The 10,804-nt window shown below is 40.4% G+C and overlaps 2 protein-coding genes across 7 annotated transcripts in view; one reads left to right on the plus strand and one right to left on the minus strand.

Annotated features, from left to right (window-relative positions):
- LOC109933509 (endoplasmic reticulum aminopeptidase 1) overlaps positions 1-10,804 on the plus strand; it is a 263,565-nt gene that overhangs the window by 239,456 nt on the left and 13,305 nt on the right. For both annotated transcript variants that reach the window (XM_020532500.2, XM_020532501.2), the window contains exons 15-17: positions 1,208-1,392; positions 7,261-7,422; positions 9,869-10,009. In XM_020532500.2, the coding sequence (XP_020388089.2) occupies positions 1,208-1,392; positions 7,261-7,422; positions 9,869-10,009 (488 nt within the window). The remainder of the gene's footprint in view (positions 1-1,207; positions 1,393-7,260; positions 7,423-9,868; positions 10,010-10,804) is intronic.
- The window catches only part of cast (calpastatin), a 242,450-nt gene that overhangs the window by 157,253 nt on the left and 74,393 nt on the right, over positions 1-10,804 (minus strand). The gene's annotated exons all lie outside the window — the stretch shown is intronic.

Raw genomic sequence — 10,804 nt, forward strand, 5'->3', positions numbered from 1 at the left:
CTAGACCCTTCATCAGAAATTTCTGATGAAGGGTCTAGGCCCGAAACGTCAGCCTTTCTGCTCCTATGATGCTGCTTGGCCTGCTGTGTTCATCCAGCTCTGCACCTTGTTGTCTCTTAAAAATAGTTAACCTAGCTGAAACCAAACTAGTAGTTCTAAATACTGTCTATGCAAGTGCTGCAAATTCACAGTTTGCATGTAATGTTTGCTGTACTGGATTATCATTTGAGAATGCATGCAAATATGGCACAAAATAGTTATTTAAAAAATGCTTTGATTAAGGTGTTGTTGTTCTTTATTCTGAGAATGCATCCAGTCATTTTATATCACTCCACAGAAGCAACATTTCAAAATTGTTTTCTTTTGTTCTTAGGATATTGGTGTTACTGCTTAAGCCAGCAATTATTACCCATCCCTAATTGCCCAGAGGGCATTTAAGAGTCAGTCACATTATTATGGGCCTGGAATCATATGTAGACCAGACCAGGTAAGGGTAACAGATTTCCTTCCCAAAAGGTCAATAAATCAGATGAGGTTTTGCAACAATTGACAGTGGTTATACAGTTGCCATTAGGCTAGCTTTTTATTGAATGTAGATCTCTCCAAGATGATGAAATTTCAACCTGTGTCCCCGAACATCCTGGGTTCTAGTCCAGTGACATTGCCACTGCAATATATGTACATGTAGCAGTGAAATTCCAAGCAATTCCCCTTTTACTAAGTATTCAAATTAAATCCATGCTGATGGGCTGGGAGGGAATTAGAGATTTCAACCATGAATCATGCATTTTCATCTCAAAATTGGAGAACCAACAGAAGAAAGCATGGTGCAGACTGTGGGCAGCCGTTTATATGCCTGATTCAGTTTTCAGACAAGTCCTTAAATGGATAGCCAACATACCTATTTTTGTTTTTACTTGTATGATGCTCGCTTATCAAGAGATAGCAGGTCAGTGAGAAACTGAACTCCATTCACTTTGAAACTGACTTTAAAACAATTTTGGTCCAGAGTGATGAATGTTCTTCACTGTGGGGCTTCTGTGAAATGTGACTGGGTGAACTCTCAAACCAGGTCCAGTAGCTGCTCTGTGCCATGAATGTTCTACAGTCTTGCAATCCACTTTGTTTTTCCACTGCAATGTTGGTAAAATGATTTTTTCCAGAATGCAAACAATCAACAGAAGTTTCCTGTTCTCTTTTACTCCAGACGTACATTGTCAACTTATTTAAGGACCTGATAGACCAGCAATCGTGGAGTGATGATGGCTCGGTCTCTGAACGGTTGCTGCGCAGTACGTTGCTGGTATTTGCCTGTGTTCGCGAGTACCAGCCCTGTGTTGACAAAGCAGAGGAATACTTCAGGAAATGGATGGATTCCAATGGTACATTGAGGTTGGTACTCAGCAGTAATCAGTTTTAACTACGAACAGAGGAACAATGATAAGGAGTAGACCATTTGGCCCTTGACCCTGCTCAACCGTTCAATAAAATCATAGCTGATTTGCTGATAATCTCAAATCCCGATTGTCACTCAGACTCCTTCTCTCCTACCGGTTTTAAGAAAAAGGCTTCTGAAATACTGACAAGTTAATCATTAAATCCTCCTCATGTACACAGACCAAATCCCACATGCCACAAGTTCAGATCCAAACTCTAAAATAATTGATATTAATATATATAAATCACACATTTTTCATCACACATATTGTCCTCCATTTGCCAGATCTTTGACTATTCCTAAATCTATGAATGCGTCTTCTTGTAGTCTTCTATGTCCTGTTAACAGCATAACCATCTTACCTATTTTGTGTCATTGGCAAATTTCACAACTGCATTTCCTTCCTTTCATTCAAATCACTTGGGTAAATTGTGAGCATTTAAGGTCCTAGCAATGACCCCTGTAGCACACCACTCATCAAATCTTGCCAACCAGAAAATGACCCATTTATGTCTACACTCTTTTTTCCTGTTGGCCAGTCAATCTTCTATCCATGCCAACATGCTACCCTCTACATGGTGAACTTTTATTTTCCACCATAAGCTTTGATGTAGCACTTTTATCAAGTGCTTCCTGGAATTCTAATTACAGTATATCCAGAGGTCTCCCTTTATCAAAATACGTTACTTCCTCAGATAACTCCAATAAATATCTGAACTTGATTTCCCTTTCACTACACTGTGTTGCCTCTGTCTGATTACCATCAATTTTCTAACTGCCTTGTAATAACTTATTCCTTATGACAGATGTTAAGCTAAATTGGCCTATAGTTTCCTACTTTGTCTCTCCCTCCCTCTTTGAACAAAGGATTTATATTACCATTGGTTATGTCATTAGACCTGTAAACCCAGAGGTTTGGACTTTAATTAAGAAAAGATGAATTCAGCTCTTCAGAAATTGCAATCCACTTTGAAAAGCAATTGGGAGGTAAAGTGCTAACACCAATTAAACTGACTATGAAGCTATTGAATTGTCATTAAAATGCCCAGCTGGTTCACGTTTCTGAGATAACAAGGTGTAGAGCTGGATGAACACAGCAGGCCAAGCAGCATTAGAGGAGCATGAAGGCTGACGTTTCGGGCCTTCTTCAGAAATGGGGGAGGGGAAGGGGGTTCTGAAATAAATAGGGAGAGAGGAGGAGGTGGATAGAAGATGGATAGAGGAGAAGATAGGTGGAGGGGAGACAGACAGGTCAAAGAGGCAGGGATGGAGCCAGTAAAGGTGAGTGTAGGTGGGGAGTTAGGGAAGAGATAGGTCAGTCCAGGGAGGACGGACAGGGCAAGGGGGCGGGATGAGGTTAGTAGGGAGGAGGTGGGGGTGGGGCTTGAGGTGGGAGGAAGGACAGGTTAGGGAGGCGGGGACAAGCTGGGCTGGTTTTGGGATGCGTTAGGGGGAAGGGGAGATTTTGAAGCTTGTAAAGACCACATTGATACCATTAGGCTGCAGGGTTCCCAAGCGGAATATGAGGTGCTGTTCCTGCAACTTTCGGGTGGCATCGTTGTGGCACTGCAGGAGGCCCAGGATGGACATGTCGTCTGAGGAATGGGAGGGGGAGTTGAAATGGTTCGCGATTGAGAGGTGCAGTTGTTTTGTGCGAACCGAGCGTAGGTGTTCTGCAAAGCGGTCCCCAAGCCTCCGCTTGGTTTCCCCGATGTAGAGGAGGCCACAACGGGAACAGCGGATACAGTATACCACATTAGCAGATGTGCAGGTGAACATCTGTTTGATGTGGAAGGTCTTCTTGGGGCCTGGGATGGAGGTGAGGGGGGAGGTGTAGGGGCAGGTGTAGCACTTCCTGCGGTTGCAGGGAAAAATGCCGGGTGTGGTGGGGCTGGAGGGGAGTGTGGAACGGACATGGGTCTCCTGGAGAGAGTGGTCCCTCCGGAAAGTAGATAAGGGTGAGGAGGGAAAAATGTCTTTGGTGGTGGGCTCGGATTGCAGATGGCGGAAGTGTCGGAGGATGATGCGTTGGATCTGGAGGTTGGTGGGGTGGTATGTGAGGATGAGGGGGATTCTGTTTTGGTTGTTATTGTGGGTAGGGGGTGTGTGGGATGAGTTGCGGGAAATGCGGGAGACACGGTCGAGGGCGTTCTCGACCACTGAGGGGGGGAAGTTGCGGTCCTTGAAAAACGAGGACATCTGAGATGTACGGGAGTGGAATGCCTCATCCTGGGAGCAGATGCGGCGGAGGCGAAGGAATTGGGAATTGGGGATGGCATTTTTGCAGGAAGGTGGGTGGGAGGAGGTGTATTCTAGGTAGCCGTGGGAGTCGGTGGGTTTGAAATGGATATCAGTTTCCAGGTGGTTGGGGCCCGAAACGTCAGCCTTCCTGCTCCTCTGATGCTGCTTGGCCTGCTGTGTTCATCCAGCTCTACACCTTGTTATCTCAGATTCTCCAGCATCTGCAGTTCCTACTATCTCTGGTTCACATTTTTGCCCTTTTTCAGGTAGGAAACCTGCTAATCTTATCTGGATACTGTATGTGACACCAATGGAACAGAAAAGTGGTTCCTTTATTCCTTTATTCAGTAATGGGATGAGGATGTCACTGGCTAGGCAGCATTTATTGCCCATCCCAAGTTGCCCAGAGGGTAGTTCAGAGTCAGCTGTATTGCTGTGGGTCTGGAGACACATGTGGGCCAGACCGGATAAGATTGGCAGTTTCCTTTCCTAAAAGGAATTAGTGAACGAGATGGGTTTTTCCAACAATCGACCCGCATTCACAGTCATCATTAGATTCTTAATTCCAGATGTTTTATTGAATTCAAATTCCACCATCTGCTATGTCGGGATTTGAACCCAGGTCCCCAGAACATAATCTGGGTCTCTGGATTAACAATACCATTAGACCATCGCCTCCCCCAGAGCCATCATCACTCCATGATTGCCGGTCCATCAGGTTCTTAAATAAGTCGACTCTTTAACCAATGTCTGAGGTGGATCGGAAGATTATTCAGTTGTTAAAACAAAACCAAGTACTGTGGATGCTGGAAATCAGGAACAAAATCAGAAACTGTTGGAAAAAATCATCTGGTCGGGCAGCACCTGTGGAGAGAGAAAGCAGAGTTAAGGTTTCGGTCGGGTCCAATGACTCTTCTTCAGAAAATCTTCTGAAGAAGGGTCGCTGGACCTGAAATGTTAACTCTACTTCCCCTCTACAGATACTGGCAGACCTGCTGAGATTTTCCAGCAATTTCTGATTACTCAGTTGTAGAGAGCTAGAAAATAGTACAATGGTAAAACAGAACAGGCTGGTACACTCACAAGGACACAAAGACATACCTGGCCCATCATCTTCCTCACTAATGCCTGGGAAATGCTCTTAACATTGGGAGAGCTGTTCCATGACCTATCAAACAGCAGCTTGACATAGTGAATTCTCAGGATCGTACATATCAAAGAATAAAGAACAAAGAAAATTACAGCACAGGAACAGGCCTTTCGGCCCTCCAAGCCTGCGCTGATCCAGATCCTCTGTCTAAACCTGTCGCCTATCTTCCAAGGATCTGTATCCCTCTGCTCCCTGCCCATTCATCTTAAATGACGCTATCGTGCCCGCCTCTACCACCTCCGCTGGAACGCATTCCAGGCACCCACCACCCTCTGCCTAAAGAACTTTCCACGCATATCTCCTTCAAACTATTCCCCTCTCACATTGAAATCGTGACCCCTAGTAACTGAGTCCCCCACTCTGGGGAAAAAGCTTCTTGCTATCCACCTTGTCTATACCTCTCATGATTTTGTAGACCTCAATCAGGTCCCCCCTCAACCTCCGTCTTTCTAATGTAAAGAATCCTAATCTACTCAACCTCTCTTCATAGCTAGCGCCCTCCATACCAGGCAACATCCTGGTGAACCTCCTCTGCACCCTCTCCAAAGCATCCACATCCTTTTGGTAACGTGGCAACCAGAACTGTACGCAGTATTCCAAATGTGGTCGAACCAAAGTCCTATACAACTGTAACATGACCTGCCAACTCTTGTACTCAATACCCCGTCTGATGAATGAAAGCATGCCGTATGCCGTCTTGACCACTCTATCGACCTGCGTTGCCACCTTCAGGGTACAATGGACCTGAACACCCAGATCTCTCTGTGCATCAATTTTCCCCAGGGCTTTTCCATTAACCGTATAGTTCGCTCTTGAATTGGATCTTCCAAAATGCATCACCTCGCATTTGCCTGGATTGAACTCCATCTGCCATTTCTCCGCCCAACTCTCCAATCTATCTATATTCTGCTGCATTCTCCGACAGTCCCCTTCACTATCTGCTACTCCACCAATCTTAGTGTCATCTGCAAACTTGCTAATCAGACCATCTATACCTTCCTCCAGATCATTTATGTATATCACAAACCATGTATATCCTTATGTATATCCTTCAAAATCTCAAGATTTTTCTGCCATATATGCCATGTCTGGGTCCCAGTTTTACCAAAAGAGAATAAAGTAATTTTAAATAACAACTGCTTGAAATTCTGATGCTTGATCTTTCTCCAGATTTTTTTCATATGTAGACTTATGTGCTGTAGGAACCTAGTCAGCACATTCTCACTCTCAACTTTAAACAGAATGAAGTAAGCGAGAGGCAAGACTATTCATGTTGAAATTAATTCATTGTTAAATGTGTAAAAGCTATACGAAGATAGAGGTTTGGTTATGGAGGTTTTGATGCATGAAATTATTGCTGACCTGATTTCGGCACACTGACAGATTCACCTAGAATTAAATCAATCCATGTTCCCAGTGGACAATGAGACAAAATGGTACTTGGATTTGCTCAAGTTGTGCTGGCTGGTAGTCTGGAGGATGCTGTGGTCAGCAATATTTTAAAACATTCCACAGACATCATTTGAACTTCCCTTCAAGGAGGGAACCCTTTAGATTGTTCAATTTCTCCTGTAAAGACTAGGAATGATGTTGATCTTCCATTTGAGAAAAAACTTTCAGTCTTGGCAAAATTTCTAATTTCACTTACATTACTGTAAGGTAACAAATGTATTAATGTTCAAGAGCCTTGGTTTTATTTCTCTACGATCACAGCTGCACTAATTTTGAGCTTGACTTTCCAAGTCTGCTATTCACATTTTTGACCTAGAGATATCCCTTCCCTCCATCTGGTTTCCGACTCCATGTTAATCTTTTTATCGGCACAATATTGGCTATTTGAATTTCATCACTTACTTAATTTAACACCTTGAAACTGCAGAAATTTATTTTTCAAATCATTATCAAAATTACTGACAACAGAAGCAAGGATTACTATCCTATTGTGTTTGAATCCCTTCTGGAACAAGATCCCACAGCAGGACAAGAAGTTCCAAGTTCCTGATCAGTTACTGACATCTCCTCTTGAGATCTTTCCTCTCCTCCTGTCTCCGTCACGGCATCATCCATCATGATTCACTAACCCATGTAGCCAACTTCTACGTTCTTGCCAGGACTTAGATGGGTCCTGTCCTGCTGAATTTATTTCTCCTATATTACAACCTGACTCCTCGCCCTAACCAGACCCTGTCATCTACATCCATGCTGACACACTTTTACTTCAGTGAATGGAATGAGAATCAAGTAGGTTCTGTAACAGTGAGAGGTCTAATCTGCAAGGTGGAATCTATGTGATGAAGGTGACAATTTAACACAACTTATCTGCACCTTTATTGTCTGACAACCCAAGTGTTTTCAAAATGTTCTGTTTCTCTGTTTAAATTAAAATAGAATTTAAGTTTGGTAAACAGTCTTTATTTCTTTTTTATGGCAGCTTACCCGCTGATGTTGCATTAGCAATTTTCACAGTTGGAGCCCAGACTACAGAGGGATGGGACTTCCTATTTGAGAAGTACAGGCACTCGCTTTTTAGCTCTGAGAAGAGCAAGATTAGAGCTGCCCTGACAATCAGCAAAAATACAGAGAAACTTCAATGGTAAATCATGTTAAGCATAATGTTATTTCTGTAATTGGAGTCAGCTTACACTTGTGTTAATTGATCTAAAGTTGCATGGTTTACTAAAAATCATACATATTCTGTACAAGCATTGCTACAGTGACTAATTTATACAGTAATAGAAACCTTTAAATACACTGATGTGCTTTTGTTTGTAGTTTGTATTTATTATTCTTTCTCCTATAAGTTCACTGTCACCCATATCATCCCTTCAGTTTTGTTTCTCTCAGTATCATGTTGTATTTTGCTGTTCACGCTTCCAAGTTAACTGTGGAAAGGGAAAGCCCATTCTAACTGACTCATAGCAAAGTTAATGAGTAACGTGACAAGGGAGTTAAAATTGAGAGATTGAACAGCGACAGAATGTGATACTTTAAAGAAGACAGCAATTAAAAATATGAGGAAGAGAAAATGACTAGAAATGAGGGATGTTTTGTTAACACTGCAGATTATACAGATGAGATTTGATAAAATAGATAAATGAAATAAATAAAATATGTTTTTTTTAGGGGGAGAAAAAAGCTTTTTTAAAGGCCTAGTCTTTGTACGAATATTGTATCAGTACACAAACAAGAGTATTAATCAAGAATACCAGATGAATCCTTAAAATATTTCATCTTAACTGCTTGTTGAGGAATTTATGTCTAGAGATTAATGATGTCTAAAATTGATTCATACATCAGTCAGATCAGATTATAGTAAAATATATACTATGACCTGCCATTCCAGAATCTCTCAAAGTACTGAGTGAATTAACCTTTGTTAATTATTAGAGTAACTGTGTTTATTACTAGCAAATAATTACACAACAATCATTAATTTTAGTATTTCAACACAGTTAGAACTTAAGTGAGGATATTTATTAGGCTAGGCCAATTGACATAAGATATAACATGATCAGTTTAGTTATATCACAGAAATGCAGTGTTAATTGACATTTTAATTACACTACAAATGTAATTTACACTTTGAGATCAGTGTCTGAGGAAGGTATAAATCAATGAGATAATTTATGATTAATTCCACATGACTCAATAAGATTACATAATCTATTGAAAAGTTTAAAGACACTGGGAAACCATTTCCAGTTAGGACACAGTTAGCAAGCTGGGTGCAAATTGTGCTCAAAATTGCACTTGTTTTACTGAATTGAATATTTTGATTATGTTTCTACTCAATATCTTTGCATACCATCAAATCTGAAATCTTCTGTGAACCTGTACAACTGGACAACATTTTAGTACATAACCATTTTTCTTGCATTAAAAAAAATCTTCAATACTTTAAAGAGGCAGTTACATTAATACAGTTGAAATTTGGTTTATTATAAACATAAGCATTTTTATAAGTTTCTCGGTAAATTAGATTTTCGAACATAAGATCTTCTGAAAGGTGTCTATTAGTGCCTTTATGCCTTAAAAAAGTTATTTGTGGGAGTCTCTTTGAAGGCAAACAGGTACAATTAGTGAACATCACTGTTGTAATTTATTTGACTGTGAGTCAGACAAATTTGTAGACAGAGCTAGGTTCTAGCACAAAGATTTTTAAACTAGTGCAAGAGTTTGCAGTGATGAAACTTCTGCTGAGTGCAATGTACACTTTAAATTCAGTAATCCTTTGCAGTAATTTTTGAACAAAATCACCTGGACAGTCCAGCTCAAACCAGTGGAACCTCTGCCGCTGTATGGTCATTGGCAACCTTGTTTCCTAAACCTGTACATCCATATGAGATGAGCGAGTTGTGTCACCTTATTTTCAGATGATGTATTGACCTCCTGAGATATCAGACTGATGTCTGTCAAGGAATTATTTGTTCTTCTGGACCTGCTGGCCTGAATATGACCAACCTGTCTCCAGGAAACTTGTACTTCGAAGTGAAGCATTTATTTTTAAGTTAAATTATAACTTAAAGATCTTAACCTCTGTAACCATTTTGTCTTTATGCCAGATATGGCATGTCTGGTTTTACAAACTATCTGTCTACTTATAACTCCTAAGGGTAGATTTTAACTTTGCCCATTGTGTAAATAAGATTATAATGAATTGGCAGCTTGATTCAGATATCTTCTGAATTCACTTCCACTGAAGTATATGGAGTGTCAGAAAATGTAAGGCAGACTGATGATTTCCTATGATCATTTTTACACTAACGCACAAAGTATAAATCTACCTCATAACCCTTTTATTACAAAGACCAGTGAAAACATTGAGCTAAATTAAGATTGAACATTAAGAACATTTGTACCAAAAGTGCAATCTTTAATACATAGCATTACATAGAAATCTCATCCATTTTATTGACCTATCTCTGTGCTCACTGGTAAAGAATTCAAGCTTTTTGTTATGCATCACAGCTTCTAGCCATATTCATATTGATATATATATATATATTCATTGGAAACTCAATTTTTTTGCTTATAATCAGGTTAATGGACCAAAGTTTGCAAGATGACATTATCAAAACACAAGATCTACCTTCGATTGTTATATTGGTGAACAAAAATCCAACTGGACATCATCTTGCTTGGGAATTTTTTAAGAAGAACTGGAACAAGTTAATAGAAAAGTATGTATTATTATATTAGTTTCTAATAACAATTGGAATCGGTTTCCATTTTGAGAATAAACCAGAAACTCTGCCCTGTTAGGTTTTAGATGTAAATTATACAATATACTCCTGTCTTTGAGTTGTGTTGCTACTATGAGGATGAGTGATTTGGTGAGGTGCTCTTGCTAGTTGCTCGAAAGCATGGGGTACTGTGTATGATATTTTTGTTCTCTTTGTTAGGAGAGATTGCAAACTCTGTTCAGCATTTCCTGTTGATCTAGCTTGAATTGGGAAGTGATTGAAATGGGGAATCCAACTTATTCTTCCTTTTGAAATCATGATGTTTGTTGATACACCAATGCTCAGCATCTACAGTCTCAAAGAAAATTAACAGCCCCTACTAGTGATACAGGGATGTTGAGTATTATCATAGACATTTACAGTGCAGAAAGATGTCAAAGGCTTGTTGTGTCGGAGCAATTGCCAATAATTATTGTAATGTTTACTTTTTAAAAAAAAAAGCAAGTTATCTAGTTTCAGCATTTACAGAATATGCCCATCCTCTTTTAAAAAAAAAAAAAAGTGGAGGCAAAGGGCCAGATTTTCATTTAAGATGGGAGTTGACAGTTGGGGGATTCTCAACATGGCAACCCTGCCTTCTGTTTGTCAGTGGCTGCCAATACCATTTTCATGGTAGGGAGTAAAGCCTTCTGCCTCTTGCAGCGTGCCCAAGATGGAGCCAGAAGCAGGCTGGTACACAGGCAGAGATAGTAGGAACTGCAGATGCTGGAGAATCTGAGATAACAAGGTGTA

Source organism: Rhincodon typus, chromosome 3, assembly GCF_021869965.1.
Source record: "Rhincodon typus isolate 14 chromosome 3, sRhiTyp1.1, whole genome shotgun sequence".
NCBI classification, from domain to species: Eukaryota; Metazoa; Chordata; class Chondrichthyes; order Orectolobiformes; family Rhincodontidae; genus Rhincodon; species Rhincodon typus.